Genomic DNA, 23,050 nt, shown 5'->3' with positions numbered 1-23,050 from the left:
TAGGATAACCTCCTCCTCCTCGGATTCAATAGTGGATGGTGCAAGATCCGCACAAAAATTATCGAGTACTCTTACCCCCAATGCATCAATCTCAGCATCATTCATAGGTCGTACTGCTGCTAGGTTTCGAATAGTTTCTAAAGCGCGTCCCGCTTCCAAATCAAGGAGATCATTTACTGAGTTGGAGATTTCACTATTAGTACTCCCTAGCGAAACTCCTAATTGGTTTGCATTATTTATAATCTCATCCTTAGAAAAATGCAAAATAGAATTGGACAAGTTGACAGACATACCAGTAGTGACATCAATGTCACGAAGCTTGGCCGCCCTCATAGCACACCTCTACTGCATGTCATCAACCTCCGGGTGGTCCTGGAGACGAGAACTCATCCGTCGCCCCGCAGAGACCATGTCGGGGATCCCACCAAAGGCAATGACCTCCTCCCGAGTAGTGCCACTCGGAGGAGGCGGCGGAGGGCTCCCAAGGCGCACGGACGGAAAGCCGGGGGAGGGAGGCACGGGCGCCGCCTGCCAGAACACCCCCCCCCCCCCCGCCCCAACCCTCAAACCTAAGGGCGTCGCCGTCCCGACTGCCAAAGGAGAAGGAAGGACCGAGGCCACCTGCCCCAGACCCCCACCCAGCACCACTGGAGATATGGCCTCACTAGCCGCTGCCGAAGGGGGAGGAACCGGGGCCACCTGCCCCAGACGGTGTCCCCCAAGGCCGGCCGTCGACGGTGCGGCCGGCGTCGCCGGCGCCAGGATAGGGGGAGAAGAAGTCGTGGCCACCTGCCCCGAACTCCCCCCTAGGCATATCCTCCGAAGCAGTCGACATCTATCGGCACGTGACCACAGGGGGCACTAGTAGGAGCGAAACCACCTGAGGCTCCACGTCCCCACCCCCCTCCAAGATCGTCACTGAGTGTGCCGTCACACAGTCACCCACCGCGGGATGAACAGCAGTCTCAAAATCCAACATCGGGAGCGAGCACTCGAAAGCATCATCAGAATCCACCCGGTCACTCCAAAGCCTAGGAGGGGCAGACGCGGGCTCAAATGATCCAAACCGCAAAGTACTCTTCGGCACCGACGGAGATGGGGCCGGCTCTACCCCGGGCCCAGTCTCGGGTAACTGAGCAACTGGTCCCGATCCGTTGGACCTCTCTCGTCCAGCCTCATCAGTCGGATCCTCCCTAGCACCCGCATTGTCGTCACCCTCGTGCTTATCCACATCATCCCCATTAACCGCCTCAGCAAACAACTCTGAATCCTCAAACTCAATCTCAAGAGGAAACACATCTCCCCTATAAGTCCAGTTAACCACATCCGGGATGAACTCGATGTCCAGAACACTCACCAGCAGTCGGGCCACCCCATGGGCGCGGGTGAATGCCATATCCACTTTCTCAGTTTTGCCAACCATAATACCCAGACTAGCCACAACTCGAGCATCCGTCAGAGGCTCAGAGGGTGCCCCAGAAAACCGCAGCCACACCTGAGTGAGGAGCTTTCCCTTAGGCTCCACTTTCTTCCACTCGTGAAACTCTAAAATGCATTTAGTGTCGGGGACCTTGCACAACCCAAAGCTCAACAACCGCTGCAAGTCCTCTACCGATGGGAAGTCAACCCTGAACACACTCTCCTCGATGTGGACAAGCTCCCACTGAAAATCACCTAGAGCCAGTTCCTGAAGCCTCTGCACAATCTGAGCCTCAGAAACCGCTCCCTGGGTAGCTTTCACAATTCCAATAGTCAGGCTCTGCGTCTCTACTGGAATCTCTCTCGCAGTCGGGGACTCAAAGAACATCAGCTCAGCACAATATACTCCATACATTGTAAGAGCCGGAGCCTGATCAAGCAGAAGCAGGCAATCCCCCGTGGCATGCGCTGGCTTACCACACGTATCACATAACTCAGCCACGCACTCAGCAATGAAGTGACCCTTCTCACCACATCGATAGCATAGCATCTTCTCCTTCTTACGCGCCCACTTGGACGCCCTCTCAGACTCTCTCCTGTTGCCTGTGTCAGCTGAAGCACTAGTCATAGAAACATCCACATTGGCCAAAGCCGTCACTACCTCCATAGCCTGGCTAGGCAGTGCGGTCACCTGAGCGGGCTCGGCCACCACCTCGGTAGCCTGATGGTCCACAACGGCCGGCGGCGGAGGCTGTCTGCGGAATCGACCACGACCACCACGGTGACCACGGTAGCCACCTCTCTGCCGGTAATCCGGCCCTGAAGCACCCTCGACAAAACCGCCCGGAGGGCCAAGGAACGGCCTCTCAGCGAAACCATCACTCTGCCAGCATAACCACGACCACCTCCCGTAGATGACGATCCACGGTGTTGACCATCCCCATAAGCATCATGGCCATTGTCCCCCCACTGTCCCCGAAGCGGATCAGTAGACTCTCCAGCCACCATGTCTTGTCTCATCTGCGCAGGTCCCGAGTGCTTTTGCGTCGGCCTTGCCACATAGTGAGGCGGCGGCGTGGCACGAGGCTGCACACCGGCATTAGTGGCCTGGGCAACCGGCTAAGGGCCATTGACTTGTCCAACCGGCCGAGGGCCATTATGCATCGGCGGCCTCGGCGGAGCAGCTCCATGCCCCACAGCTGTAGGAGTCGGAGGCCTCGGCGGAGCAGCGCCACGCCCCACAGCCAGAGCTACCGAGCTAGGCGCCGACGGCCGAACCCCGGGCTGCACGCCAACGCCGCGACCTGTCGTCGTAGTGGCCGCACCACCAGGAGCACCGGTACCCCGACCCGCAGACAAGGGCGGCACCCCTCCTCGACCGGCGCCATGCACGGGCAGGGGCGGAGCGGCCCGGCCGCTGCCAACACCCGGCGGCGGCGCACCACCGCCGTCCCCCCCCCCCCCCCCCCGCCGCCAGATGAAGCCTTTGCGGGCACCGGCGGCCCGCCGCGCCCCGCCATGGCCCCGAGAGGCGGAATGCGCCGAGCCCGGCCATCCCTCGTGGAACGAAACCGTAGCGTCGGCGTCCGACGTAGAACCCTAGGGCGCTACAATGGAGGCGGTAACGACGATCGTGACGCATTGCATGCCTCGTCCCTCTCGATGTGCTCAAGAACTAGTTCTGTCTGGGCCACATACCCAATAGACCCCGGCCCAGAGACACCCAGCGGCCCACCAACGGAACGCCCCTCCTCTTGGCCCAGGAGCGAATTCAAATGCTCCTGGCGAGCCGCTCTGATCTGGGATGCCGTGACCGCCAGCGGTGCTGCCGCGGTCACCTCCGGCGCCGATCGAGCCTGTGCCCGGCGAGAAAGCTTTCTTTTTGTTACCGTAGTCCAAGATTCCGGCCGAATCAGATTGAAAATAGTCAAGTTCGGAAGACGTACCTTAGGTAGTGGGCCTTTCCATGGCCGGATCGCGGAAGCCGCCGTCCTCCGATGAACAATCCGGCGAACCACCTCCACCTTGTCCTCAGGATGCAGACCTTGCCACGTCGGATCATCAATCGACACGACACCCTCCACAATCGTAGCCACTTCCTCCTCCGAATACCCGGGATTGAATGCCTCACAAATCACATCCGATGGTGTAGGCGAGTACCCCTCCGACGAATCGCCGGAGCAGTCCCCGTCGTCGTCATCCTCATCGTCAGGGTCTGCGAGAGCCCAGAACCTACCCCCGACGTGCCCATCGCCAGAAGCGACGGACGCCGGCGTCCGGATCGCGGCGATCGCCGCGGGCATCGCCCGTGCCGCCTTAGGCATCGCCCATATCATGTGTGTTATCAGGTGTACCAAAGTCGCAAAAGAAGTCTTAGTACCTCTAGCTGTCAAAGAAAAAAATATTAGTACTCCTATGAGTCAGCACTTAGCAGCATACATTTGTAACCCCAAATTCTGCAAGTTACTCCGTGTACTCATCGTTGATTGCACTTCTTCTATTATATATGTCTACTTTCAGTACTCAATTTGAGGGATAAACTCAACCCGCTATAACATGAAATCATGGATGACCCATTGTAAGCCACTCTAGTGAAGCATGACTTGCTCTCGCTTGGTTGCTCTAATGTATGATGTTCTGATTGAATGCAACTTATTGGTTACTTCTCTTATGTTCATGCATCCCCTTGGGATCTGACATGTACAAGAAAGAGCCACTTGCATGAGTGATAACAGGCATCCATATGCCGCATTTTCTGTTCCAGTGTTCACTTGGATATAGCCCTTGCATTCTCCACGCAGGCGCGCATCAATAATATGTATTATCTTATCTGGATAGTTCCTCTCCACAAAGTTAACCATGGTGAGTTCATTCTCAAACATAAGGTCCGTCGGTCGTTTGCCAATGAGCATCTCCAGGAGTACTATTCCAAAACTGTAAACACCCCCACGGATTGATGCCTGACCACTTTGAGCATACTCTGTCAAGAGATAAAATTAGTAATTAATATACTATAAATAATACATGGCCATCGAAACTAGAAGTCACTGGAATTATTATACCTGGAGCTATGTACCCTATTGTTCCCTTCAGCCCAATTGAGGTGACTAAGCTTGAATGTCCGATGAGGCTTGCAATGCCGAAGTCTCCCAAATAAGCATTCATATCATCATCAAGTAGGATATTTGTTGGCTTCAAATCACAATGTATGATTTGCCTTTCACAATCATTGTGTAAATAAGCCAGTGCATCGGCTATATCGATGGCTATGTTTACTCTTTGAGCTAAGCTCAAACATTTCAAAGAACTACCCAAATATGTGATGTGCAACCATGTGTCCAAATTCCCATTAGGCATGAATTCATATATTAGAGCTTTGAAAGGGTCACCACTATTGTCTATTGTTGAACATGCAGTTAGGATAGGTACGAGGTTTTTGTGCCGAGTTCTACTCAGAACCTCGCATTCGGTTACAAAACTTTTGTCTGCAAATTTCTTATCAAGGTCAAAAATACAAGTGGCCACTTGTAAGGTGAAAACCTTGTGTCGGCTTGGTTGACACCGATGATGACTACGCCTTCGGGCGCCGTGTTCCTCTTTGGAGGCACCATCGTGAAGCTCCACCACCTCGCCTGACCGGTGCTATTTCCGGCGAAAGCCTAAGATCTGCTTCTAGATTAGATGACGATGGTGTTCTTGACACTGTAACCTCCTTAGAGGCGTCGTCTTGGAGTCGCCGACCATTGTTGGATATCAATTGTTTGGTTGCAGGGCGGTTGACTGGTATGAGGTCCATGGCTGCGAGCAGTGCTGGAAGTTAGAGGCAGGAGGTGGAGCGGCTTCGTCTTGCATGGAGCTTTTGTTGGAGATGTCAAGTCATGCCTGGCCGACAGGTGCTACGCTGTGTCATGCCTAGTCAGCAGGTGCTACGCACGACAGATCTTTCAGAATCTTCGCGTCTGGATGGACGAGCGCAGGGCGGTGGCACCATTGGGCTCCGTGGTGGCGTTGACGGATGGACGGACTGACAAGGATGATGCGGATCTCTCTCCTGAAGATGGGTCAGCGGTATGATGAAGATGGCAGCGTCTGGAACTTATGCATGTGGTGTATGTTAGCAGCAAGCCATGCCCATGTGTGTGTGCGTGCGTGAGTCAGGCTGATGTGTGTGTGTGGCACGGTGGTGTGTAGTGTATGCATTTTCTGTTAGCAAGACCGTGGGGACGTTGGAGTCGGCCAAGCGCGGGCGCGCACGACGAGGGCATGTATGTGCATGTCGCGGGGGCGTGGATGGCGCGGGCCGGATCGGCCGCTCGGCGTGGGCTAGAACTAGGTACGTGTCCGGTGAGTTCCAGGTATAAATACCACATGCGTTGTAACAGGTTTGTTGCGAGTTTGTTGCTCGAGGGAATATAGGCCGTACGCTGCGGCGGCAGCGTTCGTGCGCTGGGAAGAAACTTGCAGTGTCTCTGTTCTTCCTTCTTCATCCTTCTTCTTCCTCTGGTGATCTAGTTCAGAGAGGGAGAGGTGCAGAGAGAGAGAGGTAGAGCTAGGGCTAGCCACGGTTCCAACAATTGGTATTCAGAGCCACAAGATTCGAGGGCTGGCTGTGGCGTGCGGCGGCATCCGCGGCGCGCGCAGTGCGCGGCGAACATGAAGGTCTTGGCAACGGCGCGCGGCGAGCGCGTGGCGTCGGCAACGCGCGACGAGTCCACGGCGGTGTGGCGTGATGCCGGGCGTGCGGCGAGCGCGTGGCGTTGGCAACACGCGGCAAGTCCACGGCGGTGTGGCGTGATGCCGTGTGCGCAACGAGCAGCGGCGGTCGCAGAGGACCTGCGTGGTGTCGCAGAGGCCGCGGCGGCTCAGCGCGACGACCGTGGAGGCGTTGCGCTGCGGTTGAGGCTGCAGCGGTGCAGGGCAATAAGGTGCGGCGGCGAGCCGGGCGCGACCGATGCGTATTATGGGTGTGCACTGGACGTGTCGGGCGCGTCGGGACCGCGGGCGCGCGTACGGGCATGCGGTTCACCGAAGGAGAACGCGTCAAGCGGAGCGCAGGGCGGCCGCGTCGATCACGTCAGTGCGTGATCGTGTGCGCGAGCCGGGGCGTGGAGGGCGTGGCTCGGCAAGGAGAAGACCAAGCTCCTGGGCATGCTGGATCGGCCGCGTTGATTGCGTTGGTGTGTGATCAAGGCCGCGAGCTGGGGGCGTGTGGAGCATGGGGTCGATTGCCGAGGAGGTGACCGCCTCGCCGCACTGGAGACGGCCACGTCATTCGCGTCCGGGCGCGACGGGTGCGCTGGCCGGGGAGTGCGGGGCATGCTGATCATGGCGGAGTGCAACGTCAAGCGTCGAGGAGGCCGTAGGAGCGGCCATGGCGCGACGTCGACAACGAGCCTGACATGTGCAAAGTCATGGCTTGGGGTGTGAATGTAATTAGCAGCAAGCCATGCCCATGTGTGTGTGCGTGCGTGAGTCAGGCTGATGCATGTGTGTGTGGCACGGTGGTGTGTAGTGTATGTGTTTTCTGTTAGCAGGATCGTGGGGACGTTGGAGTCGGCCATGGGCGGGCGCGCACGACGAGGGTATGTATGTGCATGTCGCATGGGCGTGGATGGCGCGGGCTGGATCGGCCGCTCGACGTGGGCTAGAACTGGGTACGTGTCCGGTGAGTTCCAGGTATAAATAGTTAAATACCCCATGCGTTGTAATAGGTTTGTTGTGAGTTTGTTGCTCGAGGGAATATAGGCCGTACGCTGCGGCGGCAGCGTTCGTGCGCTGGGAAGAAACTTGCGGTGTCTCTGTTCTTCCTTCACCATCCTTCTTCTTCCTCTGGTGATCTAGTTCAGAGAGAGAGAGGTGCAGAGAGAGAGAGAGGGAGGTAGAGCTAGGGCTAGCCACGGTTCCAACAGTGTATGTTTTAGGTCTTCTGCACCGGCTATTGGTTCCGATACGTTATGTGGATGGATCGGCAACGACACCGGATTTAGATATGGGGAGTGAGAGCACTCCACATTATCAAGTTTTGTAGGTGTGAGTGGTGGCTTCAGGTGGCTTGATGTATGTTTGTCACGCCCTCGATGCGGCTATAGCTCCCACGTGTCGAGGCACGACTTAGAGACATAACCGCATTGAAAGCAATGTCGCAAGTTAGGCAATCATCACAACATCCCATGTAATATATAGAATAAAAAGGGGAGATACATAGTTGTCTTACACTCGCCACGTCACATCAAAGTACATAAATAACATACATCATCCAAACACTCATGGCCCGACTACGGCGCCAAAATAGAAGAAAACCCAACATGCGACACGGTCCCGATCAAACCCCAACTGGGCACCACTACTGATCATCAGGAAAAGACACGTAGTAACGCTGAGAGTCCTCGTCGAACTCCCACTTGAGCTCGTACTCGTCACCTGGAGCGGAAACACCTGGACCTGCATCTGGAGTTATAGTATCTATGAGCCGCAGGGACTCAGCAATCTCGCACCCTCGCGATCAAGACTATTTAAGCTTATAGGAAGGGGTAAGGCAAATATATGTGGAGCTGCAGCAAGCGACTAGCATATATGGTGGCTAACTTATACGCAAAAGAGAGCGAGAAGAGAAGGCAAAGAGCAAGCGAGAATCTAGAGGAACAACCTGTGCAAGCATTACTCCAACACCATGTCCACTTCCCGGACTCCACCGAGAAGGGGCCATCACGGTAACATACACGGTTGATTCATTTTAATTAAGTTTATGTTTAAGTTATCTACAACCGGACATTAACAAATTCCCATCTGCCCATAACCGCGGGCACGGCTTTCGAAAGTTCAATCCCTGCAGGGGAGTCCCAACTTAGCCCATGACAAGCTCTCACGGTCAACGAAGGAATAGACCTCCACCCGAGACGTTCCGATCAGACTCGGTATCCCGGTACAACAAGACATCTCGACAGGTTAAAACAAGTCCAGCAACATCGCCCGAATGTGCCGACAAATCCCGATAGGAGATGCACATATCTCTTTCTTAGGGCACACTCAGATGAACACTATGTACAACTAAAACCAACCCTCGAGTTGCCCCGAGGTGGCGCTCCAAGTGGCTCTGTTTGGACCAACACTCAGAGGAGCACTGGCCCGGGGGGGTTTAAATAAGATGACCCTCGGGCTCCGGAAACCCAAGGGAAAAAGAGGCTAGGTGGCAAATGGTAAAACCAAGGTTGGGCATTGCTGGAAAAGCTTTAATCAAGGCGAACTATCAAGGGGTTCCCATTATAACCCAACCGCATAAGGAACGCAAAAATCCGGGAACATAACACCGATATGATGGAAACTAGGGCGGCAAGAGTGGAACAAATCACTAGGCGAGAGGCCGAGCCTTCCACCCTTTACCAAGTATATAGATGCATTAAGATAACATAGCAATATAATGATATCCCAACAAGTAAATAAATGTTCCAACAAGGAACGGCTCCAATCTTCACCTGCAACTAGCAACGCTATAAGAGGGGCTGAGCAAAGCAGTAACATAGCCAAACAATGGTTTGCTAGGACATGGTGGGTTAGAGGTTCAACATGGCAATTGGGAGGCTGACAAGAAAAAGGTAGGCATCGTAGCATTGGCATAGCAAAGAGCGAGCAAACTAGCATAGCAAAGATAGTAGTGATTTCGAGGGTATGATCATCTTGCCTGCAAAGCTGTCAGAGTTGACTCGATCCTCAAAAGCAAACTCAACGGGCTCCTCGTTAGCGAACTCGTCTCCCGGCTCTACCCAAACAAGACAAACAAGCAACAAGGATACAATCAGCCACGTGCAAGCTCAAGCAATAAGATGCAAAGATGGTATGCTATGCGGGATGCGATGCGGGATGCAAAATGCAAGATATGACAGGAAATGCATTTACCTGGCCTCAACTTGGAAAACCAAGTGTGCCACTGGAAAGAGGGGATGAAATCGCTTGAAAACGATATAAAGAACGCCGGAATCGGAGTTACGGTTTGGAAATGGCAAGCGATTTAAATATGACACCGGTCTGCGATTTATAGCAAGTAGGCCTCTAAATGCAATGAAATGAACATGCTACAGCACTCAAACATGGCAACGAAAGACATGGCAGGGAAGCATTCAAGATGCTTAACAAAAGTCTAGCACTGAGCTACGGCCAAATCATCCATTATGAGGTTAAAACAAGCATGGCAAATGCAAAACAGATTTCAGACTTGGTGAAATTAACACTTGTCTGAAATTTCAGATCATGAAGCCCTCTTCGGAGCAGCAAAACAACATGATACGTGACCTGATTATGACAAAGAAGAATATGGCATGGAGATACTCAACAATCTTAACAAAAGACCCTAAGTGACCTGGGGCCAAAAGGGATCACAAAATATACTAACAAGCACACGAACATAGCTAAAACACAATCAGTTTTCAGACTTGGTGAAAACTGAGACATGCTGAAATATAACTCACGAAGGCATGTAAACGAGCTCGATGCACTCACTATGGTGCAAGTCATGGCAAGGCAAGCATACATCCATTAAGAAGGCACAAAATTCTAGCTAGACATGGCAAGAACAATGGCAGAGCATGCACGGATCAACTACAATAGCATCGGCAAAATCGCAAACGAGTTGACGATCTGCCCAGATTCACAATGAAGCAAAAGTAGAGCTCGATTGACTCAAGCTAGGGTGCTCCATAATTGCAAACAAAGGCATGGATCGATAGAGCATAACAAGATTAAGAAAACTCCTTTACTGATCATCCTCAAAAGAGGCACGGATCATTAGGAAATAGCAAGAACATATGGCATCAAGAACTAAATACTCCCAGACTTAGTGAAAAAAACTAAGTCCCTGAAAACAGATTTACCGAGTGCCTCACTTTGCAAGCTTGCACAAGTCACCACACACATCCTAAAAATGCATGGGTTGCACCTCTGGAAAGATGACAAGATGCTTAACAAAACATATGAAGGACTCACAGGCATATCATGCACATAACAATCATGGCAAAAATGACAAAAGTCTAAGATGAACTAGCAGATCTGACAGTTATCTCACGAAGCCTCCTTCTAATAGCATTTCGGGCATCAAGATGAACTCAAATGAAAATGATGCAATGGAATGAAATGATGTACTCGTCGAGACGAACATTTTGATATACTATATGTCCAAATCGGAGCTACGGATGCGGAGATATGGCAGGTCAAAGTATGCATAAAAATTAGGGGGAGAGGGGAAAAAGTCAACCCTTAGGGTTTCTCAGATCCAGATCTGGATCGTGCATGCTTTACGAGGAACGCCGGAACAGGAGCTCGCCGGAGTTGTAGACGCCGGAGTTGGAGGGGGTTCGCCGGAGAGGAACGCGGGGCGGCGCCGGGGAGGCCGGAGGAGGCCAGATCCGGTCGGCGGGGACGAGTCGCCGGCGGTGGCCGGGGTCGGGCGTGACCCGGCGTGGTCTTGCGTGCGTCGGGCGGCGGGAGGAGGCCGGGGCTGCTCCCTGATGGCGGCGGCAGCGCCTGTGGAGAGAGTCGGCGGCGGGCGGCGGGCGGTCGCGGTGGAGAAGACGGCGGCGCGAGCGGACGGCGGGAGAGGCGGTGGCGCGCGGGGCGGCCCGGTGCGGCGTGGGAGAGGGCTCGCCTCGGGCCTGGGCGGGCCGCGGCGGCGGCGGTGGCAAGCTGCCACGTGTCGACGCGTGGGAGGCTGGAGGCGGCGGGGCGGACACGTCCGGCCCGAATCGGACGTGTCCGTCGGCGGGAGGAGCGGCGGATCTGGAGATTAGGGTTTTGAGAGGGGGAGAGAGATCCGAATTTCGGGGGGGTATTTATAGGCATAAGTGGAGCTAGGAGAGTCCAAATGAGGTGCGGTTTTCGGCCACGCGATCGTGATCGAACGCTCTAGGTGATGGATCAGAGTTTGGTGGGTTTTGGGCCAAATTGGAGGGGTGTTGGGCTGCAACACACACGAGGCCTTTTCGGTCCCTCGGTTAACCGTTGGAGTATCAAACGAAGTCCAAATGGTACAAAACATGACAGGCGGTCTACCGGTAGTAAACCAAGGCCGCTTGACAAGTCTCGGTCCAATCCGGAAATGTTTAACCCCCACACACGAAAGAAAGCTAGAAATGACCACCGGAGGAGAACGAAGCACCGGAATGCAAAACGGACAACGGGGAAAATGCTCGAATGCATGAGATGAACACGTATGCAAATGCAATGCACATGATGACATGATATGAGATGCATGACAACAACAACAACAACAACAACACACGGAGACAAAGACCCGAACCCGAGAAATAAATATAACTTAACGCCGGAAACGGGAAGAGTTGGAGTACAAATTGGGAAAGTTATGTCTGGGGCGTTACAACACTCCACCACTACGAAAGGATTTCGTCCCGAGATCTAGGACTGAAAGAACGCCGGGTACTCAGAACGGAGGTGATCCTCGCATTCCCAGGTAGCTTCACGGTCGGAATGGTGTGCCCACTTGACTTTGAGGAATTTGATTGACTTGTTGCGAGTCTTGCGTCCAGTCTCTTCAAGAATAGAAACTGGGTGCTCACGATAAGAGAGATCTTCTTGGAGCTCAATGTCCTCGAAGTTGACTGTGCGGTCAGGAGTCTTGAAGCACTTTCGAAGCTGAGAGACATGGAACACATCATGAACATTTGCAAAGTTTGGAGGAAGGTCGAGTTGATAGGCGAGGTCGCCTCTCTTGCTGACAATCTTGAAAGGTCCCACGTATCTAGGGGCAAGCTTCCCTTTGAGACCGAAGCGACGAGTACCTTTCATAGGAGAGACGCGGAGGTAAACATGATCTCCGATCTCGAAAGCCAAATCACGATGCTTACTATCATAGTAGCTCTTCTGGCAGGATTGGGCTGCTTTGAGGTTATCACGAATGACTTTGCACATTTCTTCTGCCTCTGTGATTAAGTCATTACCCAACAGCTGACATTCACCGGTTTCAGACCAGTTGAGAGGGGTACGGCACTTCCTGCCATACAGAATTTCAAATGGGGCCTTGCCCGAACTTGCTTGAAAACTGTTGTTGTAGGAGAATTCAGCATAAGGAAGACAATCCTCCCATTTCATGCCGAAGGAGATCACACAAGCCCTGAGCATATCTTCAAGAATCTGGTTGACACGCTCGACTTGACCGCTTGTTTGAGGGTGGAAAGTAGTGCTAAAGCGGATGTTGGTGCCCATGGCCTTCTGAAAAGAATCCCAAAACTTGGAGGTAAAGATGCTGCCACGGTCTGAAGATATCACTTGAGGAATACCGTGCAGAGAGACAATTCAAGAGGTATAGAGTTCCGCCAATTGAGCTGCAGTGATCGACTCTTTGATAGGCAGAAAGTGAGCCACTTTGGTGAGCTTGTCGATGACAACGAATATAGCATCATTGCCACGCTTGGACTTTGGAAACCCAGTCACGAAGTCCATTTCAATGTGGTCAAACTTCCATTCTGGAATGGCAAGAGGTTGGAGGAGACCTGCTGGCCTTTGGTGTTCTGCCTTCACTCTTCTGCAGACATCACATTCATTCATGAATTGAGCGATCTCGCGCTTCATTTGAGTCCACCAATAAGCTTGCTTGAGGTCCTGATACATCTTCATACTCCCAGGGTGGATGGAGAGGATAGAATTGTGAGCCTCGTTCATGATCACTTTACGAAGTTCACCTTTGGGTACAACAATTCGATCCTCGAAGAAGAGAGTGTCCTTGTCATCAAGGCGGTAGCACTTGTACTTGGACTAACTCTTGGCAATCCCAATCTTCACCTTTTTCACCATAGCATCAAGAAGCTGGGCTTGGCGAATCTGGTCTTCTAAGGTAGGAGAGACTTGCAGGCTGGCGAGGAAACCTTGAGGAACAACTTGCAGATTCAGTTTGCGGAAAGCTTCACAAAGCTCGGGTTGATAAGGCTTAAGAATCAGACTGTTGCAATACGCTTTTCTGCTCAAAGCGTCAGCAATCACATTGGCCTTGCCTGGAGTATACTCAATACTCGGATTATACTCTTGAATCATTTCGACCCATCGAGTTTGCCTGAGGTTGAGATTAGGCTGAGTGAAGATGTACTTGAGACTCTTGTGATCAGTGAAAATATCCACTTTTCTTCCCAAAAGAAGATGTCTCCAAGTCAACAAAGCATGCACAACTGCCGCCAACTCGAGATCATGAGTGGGGTAGTTCTTCTCATTAGGCTTCAGCTGTCGAGAGGTATAAGCAACAACTTTCTTCTCTTGCATCAATACTGCGCCAAGACCTTGGAGAGAGGCATCACAAAAGACCTCGTACGGTTTGGATTCATCAGGCGGAGTCAAAACTGGAGCAGTGATCAACTTCTCTTTCAAAGTGTTGAAAGCAATATCACACTCCGGAGACCAAACGTACTTGACGTGCTTCTGAAGAAGATTTGAGAGAGGCTTCGCGATCTTAGAAAAGTTTTCAACGAATCTTCTGCAATAGCTTGCGAAACCGAGGAAACTGCGGAGTTGCTTCACGTTCTGAGGAGGTTCCCAATTCACAATTGCAGACACCTTCTCAGGATTCACGGCAATGCCCTTGGCAAAGATGATATGACCAAGATAAAGAACCTCATCGAGCCAAAATTCACACTTAGAGAACTTGGCATAGAACTGATGTTCCCTGAGCTTATCAAGCACCAGACGCAAGTGTTTGGCATGATCTTCCTTGTTCTTGGAGAAAACCAAAATGTCGTCGAGATAGACCAAAATGAAGTCAATGGTGTAGGCGTTGAAGATGAAGTTCATCATGCGAGAGAACGTCAGAGGAGCGTTGACGAGGCCAAAAGACATGACAGTGTATTCATATGAACCAAAACTTGTCCTGAAAGCCGTCTTGGGAATATCTTGCTCATGGATACGAATCTGATGATAACCCATACGGAGATCAAGCTTGGAGAATACTTGAGCACCTTTGAGTTGTTCGAACAGCTCATTGATGTTGGGAAGTGGGTATTTGTTCTTGATGGTCTTCTTGTTCAATGGACGGTAATCAACACAAAGTCGGTCCGATCCATCCTTCTTCTTCACAAAAAGAACACCACAACCCCATGGAGAAGAACTAGGCCGGATGAGATCCATTCCCTCTTGCTCATCGAGTTGCTTCTTCAGCTCCTTCAACTCTTTAGGTCCGAGCTTGTAAGGACGTTTGCACACAGGTTCCGTGTCGGGCTCAAGATCAATAACGAATTCAACTGGCCGGTGCGGAGGCATTCCTGGGAGCTCTTCTGGAAAGACGTCTTGATATTCGCAAACGACTGGAATTTGCGAGATAGCATCTAGTTCACCCTTCTCATTGAGAGAAAACAGACGGATGGTATCATCACGAGCGGCAAAGACAATTACATCCTCAGACGAATGAGTCAATTGAATCTGCCTTGTAGCACAATCAAGATGTGCCTTGTGCTTAGAAAGCCAATCCATTCCGAGAATAAGATCAATATCCGAGTTACCAAGAACCACCGGAGAAGAGAGAAACTTGTAATCACCCAATGTGATAGAGACATCCGGGACGCAATTGTTAGAAGCCATTTGCTTTCCTGGAGACACAATCTTCAACGGAACAGGAATCCTTTCGGTCACAAAATCATGCTTGGCCACAAATGGAGTTGAAATAAAAGAAAGCGATGCACCAGTATCAAAAAGTACTTTTGCAGGGATATCATTAACAGGAAGGTTACCCATGATCACATCTGGTGAGTCCTCTGCCTGAGCTGCATTCAGCAAGTTGACCTTGGCATGCTTGGGATTATGCTTGACCACTGCTGTACTTGCCGATCTCACAGGAGGAGGAGGAGGAAGACGGCTCTGGTTGAAACACTTGTTGGCATAGTGACCCTTTTCTTGGCACTTGTTGCACGTGATCTCTGAAAGCGGACGGTGGTACGGAGCACTCGGTCTTGGAGGTTGAGACGAAGACTTGTTCTGAAAGCCAGGGTTGGGTGGGTGGGAAGAACCACTGCCACCTTTGCTCTTCTGCTGATACGGCTGACGGAACGGAGGAGGAGGAAGCCAAAACTTCTGCTGCTTGGCCACTTGAGTAGAGGAAGATGGAGTAGCATCTCTGGCTCGCTTCTTGGAAGCATCACACCTCAACTGAGCAGCCTCTTGCTTCAGTGCCATGTTGTAGAACTCATCGTATCTCAACGGCTCAAAGAGGACAAGAGCGAGCTGAATTTCTTCTCTGAGACCACCCCTGAACTGATATACCATGCTCTTCTCATCAGGTACGTCCTGCTTGGCAAAGCGAGCGAGCTTCTGGAACAACTTGTTGTAGTCATAGACAGACAACGAGCCTTGCTTCAGATTGCGGAATTCCTGACGCTTACTCTCAACCACACTTTGAGGGATGTGATGAGCTCGGAAATCTTGACGGAAATCATCCCAAGTGATCAGACGTCCACCTCTGGAATCCTTGTACTGCGGGAACCATTCTGCAGCCTGATCTTTGAGTTGGAAGGAAGCGAACTTGACGAAATCTTCAGGCCTGACGGTGCTGCACTCAAAATGCTTACCCAGATCCACAAGCCAATCGTCAGCATCGGAAGCCTCAACACAGTTGCTGAACATCTTTGGCCCATTAGCAAGGAACTGGTTCAGTGTAGCAAAATGATTCTGATTGTTGCCTTGATTCCCTTGTCTGCCTTGATTGTGCTCTTGGAGGATTTGCATGATCAACTGTGTGTTTGCATTGGTTGCGGCCATCACAGCTTGCCATGCCTCCGGAGGAGGTGGAGGTGGTGGCGGATCAGGATTCGGAGTCAAGCGCGTTGGAGGAGCCATCTTGAAGAGGTTGACCACCATTAGCACATTGATAGACAAAAATATTGAAGCTGAATCCAACGGAAAGAAAATTGCAACATAAAGTCTTCACATCCGAACAAAATGAATGAATGCATTTCTCTTGAAGTGGTCACATATCCCTAAATTGTGAAGCCACGTAGAATGAAGGTAGAAGAATTAAATCAACAAGGTACGGATCAAGAACGAGTAATCGGTAAGAAATCCCAATCTCAAACCAATATCCGTGGAAGAAGAACTAGAGCTACGAGAATTCCCACCTATGAAACTCCCGAAACTTTCCGGTTATGCAATCAGGTGTTGGGGATACAGGGGAAGCATAATATCTCACCCAAACTAGCAATTCCTACATCCAGCTGTATCCATCCTTCAACACATAACCAAGAAACCTTCGGAAACCATCTACCTCAACCTTCGAAAAGCATCCGTTATACAAGTTATGGCGATACTCCCGAACTCCCGCCCCAGTACTGGGTGGCGTCAAGGTTATCTCACCAACGAACTGCATAAAAGAGATTTTCTATGTCGGCGAAAATATCTCAAGTATTCTAGAATTGCAACGATAAAATTATGATGACAACACCTCAGAGCTCAACTCCCCGGGACACTTCCACTAAACCCCTGACAGGAGGCACCAAGACAATGTTCTCATCATAAGCCATCGGAACGATTCCAAGATACTCGCGTGATCCTAAAAAAAATTTAGTGAAATTTGAGAAGAGAAGAGTCAAAACTCTACGTCAGGATGCCTTACCAGAGCGATGAGGAGACTGGGAAGTAAAAAGAATTCCTAAGCTCTCCGATATATAATTCCTAAATGACTCAAAACATTTTTCTAGACACAACTCGGCTGCTAAAAACGATCAAGCAATGGGGCTCCTAAGGTCGGGGAAGACTCTTATTACCAACTTGTCATGCCCTCGATGCGGCTATAGCTCCCACGTGTCGAGGCACGACTTAGAGACATAACCGCATTGAAAGCAATGTCGCAAGTTAGGCAATCATCACAACATCCCATGTAATATATAGAATAAAAAGGGGAGATACATAGTTGGCTTACACTCGCCACGTCACATCAAAGTACATAAATAACATACATCATCCAAACACTCATGGCCTGACTATGGCGCCAAAATAGAAGAAAACCCAACATGCGACACGGTCCCGATCAAACCCCAACTGGGCACCACTACTGATCATCAGGAAAAGACACGTAGTAACGCTGAGAGTCCTCGTCGAACTCCCACTTGAGCTCGTACTCGTCACCTGGAGCGGAAACACCTGGACCTGCATCTGGAGTTATAGTATCTGTGAGCCGCAGGGACTCAGCAATCTCGCACCCTCGCGATCAAGACTATTTAAGCTTATAGGAAGGGGTAAGGCAAATATATGTGGAGCTGCAGCAAGCGACTAGCATATATGGTGGCTAACTTATACGCAAAAGAGAGCGAGAAGAGAAGGCAAAGCGCGAGCGAGAATCTAGAGGAACAACCTGCGCAAGCATTACTCCAACACCGTGTCCACTTCCCGGACTCCGCCGAGAAGGGGCCATCAAGGTAACACACACGGTTGATTCATTTTAATTAAGTTTATGTTTAAGTTATCTACAACCGGACATCAACAAATTCCCATCTGCCCATAACCGCGGGCACGGCTTTCGAAAGTTCAATCCCTGCAGGGGAGTCCCAACTTAGCCCATGACAAGCTCTCACGGTCAACGAAGGAATAGACCTCCACCCGAGACGTTCCGATCAGACTCGGTATCCCGATACAACAAGACATCTCGACAGGTTAAAACAAGTCCAGCAACATCGCCCGAATGTGCCGACAAATCCCGATAGGAGATGAACATATCTCTTTCTTAGGGCACACTCAGATGAACACTATGTACAACTAAAACCAACCCTCGAGTTGCCCCGAGGTGGCGCTGCAAGTGGCTCTGTTTGGACCAACACTCAAAGGAGCACTGGCCCGGGGGGGTTTAAATAAGATGACCCTCGGGCTCCGGAAACCCAAGGGAAAAAGAGGCTAGGTGGCAAATGGTAAAACCAAGGTTGGGCATTGCTGGAAAAGCTTTAATCAAGGCGAACTATCAAGGGGTTCCCATTATAACCCAACCGCATAAGGAACGCAAAAATCTGGGAACATAACACCGATATGATGGAAACTAGGGCGGCAAGAGTGGAACAAATCACTAGGCGAGAGGCCGAGCCTTCCACCCTTTACCAAGTATATAGATGCATTAAGATAACATAGCAATATAATGATATCCCAACAAGTAAATAAATGTTCCAACAAGGAACGGCTCCAATCTTCACCTGCAACTAGCAACGCTATAAAAGGGGCTGAGCAAAGCAGTAACATAGCCAAACAATGGTTTGCTAGGACATGGTGGGTTAGAGGTTCAACATGGAAATTGGGAGGCTGACAAGCAAAAGGTAGGCATCGTAGCATTGGCATAGCAAAGAGCGAGAAAACTAGCATAGCAAAGATAGTAGTGATTTCGAGGGTATGATCATCTTGCCTGCAAAGCTGTCAGAGTTGACTCGATCCTCAAAAGAAAACTCAAGGGGCTCCTTGTTAGCGAACTCGTCTCCCGGCTCTACCCAAACAAGACAAACAAGCAACAAGGATACAATCAACCACGTGCAAGCTCAAGCAATAAGATGCAAAGATGGTATGCTATGCGGGATGCGATGCGGGATGCAAAATGCAAGATATGACAGGAAATGCATGAACCTGGCCTCAACTTGGAAAACCAAGTGTGCCACTGGAAAGAGGGACTGAAATCGCTTGAAAACGATATAAAGAACGCCGGAATCGGAGTTACGGTTTGGAAATGGCAAGCGATTTAAATATGACAACGGTCTGCGATTTACAGCAAGTAGGCCTCTAAATGCAATGAAATGAACATGCTACAGCACTCAAACATGGCAACAAAAGACATGGCAAGGAAGCATTCAAGATGCTTAACAAAAGTCTAGCACTGAGCTACGGCCAAATCATCCATTATGAGGTTCAAACAAGCATGGCAAAAACGCAAATGCAAAACAGATTTCAGACTTAGTGAAATTAACACTTGTCTGAAATTTCAGATCATGAAGCCCTCTTCGGAGCAGCAAAACAACATGATACATGACCTGATTATGACAAAGAAGAACATGGCATGGATCTACTCAACAAGCTTAACAAAATACCCTAAGTGACCTGGGGCCAAAACGGATCACAAAATATACTAACAAGCACACGAACATAGCTAAAACACAATCAGTTTTCAGACTTGGTGAAAACTGAGACATGCTGAAATATAACTCACGAAGGCATGTAAACGAGCTCGATGCACTCACTACGGTGCAATTCATGGCAAGGCAAGCATACATCCATTAAGAAGGCACAAAATTCTAGCTAGACATGGCAAGAACAATGGCATAGCATGCACGGATCAACTACAATAGCATCGGCAAAATCGCAAACGAGTTGACGATCTGCCCAGATTCACAACGAAGCAAAAGTAGAGCTCAATTGACTCAAGCTAGGGTGCTCCATAATTGCAAACAAAGGAATGGATGGATAAAGCATAACAAGATTAACAAAACTCCTTTACTGATCATCCTCAAAAGAGGCACGGATCATTAGGAAACAGCAAGAACATATGGCATCAAGAACTAAATACTCCCAGACTTAGTGAAAACAACCAAGTCCCTGAAAACAGATTTACCGAGTGCCTCACTTTGCAAGCTTGCACAAGTCACCACACACATCCTAAAAATGCATGGGTTGCACCTCTCGAAAGATGACAAGATGCTTAACAAAACATATGAGGACTCACAGGCATATCATGCACACAACGATCATGGCAAAAATGACAAAAGTCTAAGATGAACTAGCAGATCTGACAGTTATCTCACGAAGCCTCCTTCTAACAGCATTTAGGGCATCAAGATGAACTCAAATGAAAATGATGCAATGGAACTCAAATGAATATGTCCAAATCGGAGCTACGGATGCGGAGATATGGCAGGTCAAAGTATGCATAAAAATTAGGGGGAGAGGGGAAAAAGTCAACCCTTAGGGTTTCTCAGATCCAGATCTGGATCGTGCACGCTTTACAAGGAACGCCGGAACAGGAGCTCGCCGGAGTTATAGACGCCGGAGTTGGAGGGGGTTCGCCGGAGAGGAACGCGGGGCGGCGCCGGGGAGGCCGAAGGAGGCCGGATCCGGTCGCCGGGGACGAGTCGCCGGCGGTGGCCGAGGTCGGGCGCGACCCGGCGTGGTCTTGCGCGCGTCGGGCGGCGGGAGGAGGCCGGGGCTGCTCCCTGATGGCGGCGGCAGCGCCGGTGGAGAGAGTCGGCGGCGGGCGGCGGCCGGTCGCGGTGGAGAAGACGGCGGAGCGGGCGGACGGCGGGAGAGGCAGCGGCGCGTGGGGCGGCCCGGTGCGGCGTGGGAGAGGGCCCGCCTCGGGCCTGGGCGGGCCGCGGCGGCGGCGGTGGCCGGCTGCCACATGTCGACGCGTGGGAGGCTGGAGGCGGCGGGGCGGACACGTCCAGCCCTAATCGGACGTGTCCTTCGGCGGGAGGAGCGGCGGATCTGGAGATTAGGGTTTTGAGAGGGGGAGAGAGATCCGAATTTCGGGGGGTATTTATAGGCATAAGTGGAGCTAGGAGAGTCCAAATGAGGTGCGGTTTTCGGCCACGCGATCGTGATCGAACGCTCTAGGTGATGGAGCAGAGTTTGGTGGGTTTTGGGCCAAATTGGAGGGGTGTTGGGCTGCAACACACACGAGGCCTTTTCGGTCCCTCGGTTAACCGTTGGACTATCAAACGAAGTCCAAATGGTACGAAACTTGACAGGAGGTCTACCGGTAGTAAACCAAGGCCGCTTGACAAGTCTCGGTTCAATCCGGAAATGTTTAACCCCCACACACAAAAGAAAGCTAGAAATGACCACCGGAGGAGAACGAAGCACCGGAATGCAAAATGGACAACGGGGAAAATGCTCGAATGCATGAGATGAACACGTATGCAAATGCAATGCACATGATGACATGATATGAGATGCATGACAACAACAACAACAACAACAACAACACACGGAGACAAAGACCCGAACCTGAGAAATAAATATAACTTAACGCCGGAAACGGCAAGAGTTGGAGTACAAATTGGGAAAGTTATGTCTGGGGCGTTACAATGTTCTTGTTAGACCTTTGTTGAATAATAAATAAAGATGGCCTTATGCATCGATTGATGCAGAGGCCGGGGGTCTTAACTTCCATTTCTAAAAAAAATTCCTCTGTAGACTGAACCATAGCTTCCTCTTCTGACAAGGTATAACTCTGAGAACTTCCCTGCAACTCGAGCTAGATTATTATAAGCCACTCTTGGGAATTTCTTGCCAAAAGAAAGAAAAATTGAGTATGTTCTTCTTGACGTCTTCTTCCCAAAGAATATAATGTAAGTCAGCATTACAAGTGACGCGAAGCCAAATAATGGAATCAACGCTCTGACCAAATAGTATTGTGTCTCTGGCCTCCGAGCAACAGCGGGACACATGGGCATATGAAGATCCATGGCACCTCCACAAAGCCTCCAATTACCCACAAGTGAAACAGCTGTAGAATTTTTGAATATCCCATTTCTGGGTATTTCTCCTTCAAGATGATTATACGAAAGATCAAGATTGTTAGCCTCTAGTCTGTTTAGAGTTAATGGGATGGTGCCTGACAAGTTATTGTGTGAAAGATTTAGCATATTCAGCAACGTCAGGTTGCCAAAATTTGATGGGATGTTACCTGTAAGAAAGTTTTGGTCCATTTGCAGACTCTCTAAGGCCTCATTTGGTTGAAGGATTTTTGTAGAAAAACATAGAAACAAGGATTCCGGAGAAAATTTTCTTATATATGCATTCGGTTTGTAGGAAATGCTACAGGAATTTCATAGGAATACTACTCATTTCCTGTGTTTTTGGAGGAAACTACACATTCACTTAAAACTCATTTTGCGCGTAGGAATGAGGCAAGTCAAATCCTTAGGATGGCAAGTGCCATTCTATCAAATTCCTATACTACTCCTAATTCCTATGTTTTGATTTCCTTCAAACCGAATGAGCCCAGTAACATTACCCAAAGAATCAAGAATTTGCCATGTGAGCTTATTTGATGAAAGATCGAAACTAATGAGATAATTAATAAGGTTACTATTCTGAGGTATGTCACCTTGGAAATTGTTGTGGCTGAGGTTTAATAATGTTAGTTCTTGAAGCTTTCCAAAGCTCAGTGGTATATGTTAGATGTGTATAGGCTCTTGTATGCATATCCCCAGTGTATAAGGGGTTCTCTGCACTTTGCCACACATGTATATCTACTGGTCTCTGGCCCTTAGTGAATACTAGTTGTTGATTATCCAACATGGTATCAGATGCTAGGCTAGCCTCCCGCACGATACAACTCCGTGCCTCTCGTTCCTAGCTCGCCTGTCTCCAGCCGTCCGGCTGCTGCATCTCCAACCGCCTCCTCTCCAGTCCCCATCCCGGATCTCCTGCCTCTCTGTCTGGCAGTTGTCCCGTCCGGCTACTGCTCCCTCCGTCCCGTTCGGTCGCGCCCTGTTCGGCCATCGCGCCGCACCGTCCGTTCACCGTGCCGCCGGCCGCTGCCCTGTCGCGCCTGCTCCATCTGGCCGTTGTCCAGACCAGCCCGTCTCGTCCGGCTCTGCTCCGGATCCGGCTGTTGTCCGCCTGCCCGTTCAGCCGCTGAGGCCGCTGCTCCGTTGCGGCTTGGGCCGGGCAGCACGGGCTTTGGGTT

General features: G+C 50.6%; 1 protein-coding gene and 2 pseudogenes across 1 annotated transcript; all 3 read right to left on the bottom strand.

Moving 5' to 3' along the window:
• Positions 1–835: 835 nt before the first annotated feature.
• Positions 836–2,086, bottom strand: LOC147965429 (uncharacterized). Its single transcript, XM_087530454.1, has one exon. It carries the CDS (start codon positions 2,084–2,086, stop codon positions 836–838), a length of 1,251 nt encoding a protein of 416 aa, XP_087386580.1.
• A 452-nt stretch (positions 2,087–2,538) lies between these two features.
• Positions 2,539–3,722, bottom strand: LOC147965428 (uncharacterized; annotated as a pseudogene).
• A 518-nt stretch (positions 3,723–4,240) lies between these two features.
• LOC125532842 (putative LRR receptor-like serine/threonine-protein kinase At3g47570 pseudogene) lies at positions 4,241–21,865 on the bottom strand (annotated as a pseudogene).
• Between the last annotated feature and the right edge of the window lie 1,185 nt (positions 21,866–23,050).

This window comes from Triticum urartu, chromosome 6A (assembly GCF_056163025.1).
Source record: "Triticum urartu cultivar PI428250 chromosome 6A, HENAU_Tu73, whole genome shotgun sequence".
Taxonomy (NCBI): domain Eukaryota; kingdom Viridiplantae; phylum Streptophyta; class Magnoliopsida; order Poales; family Poaceae; genus Triticum; species Triticum urartu.
The sequence above is the reverse complement of the archived record's forward strand: the minus strand, read 5'-3'. Positions and strand labels throughout refer to the sequence as shown.

What these genes read in the sequence shown, in the direction of transcription:
- LOC147965429 (XM_087530454.1), bottom strand. Translation starts at nt 2,086, where the DNA reads ATGGAGGTAGTGACGGCTTTGGCCAATGTGGATGTTTCTATGACTAGT.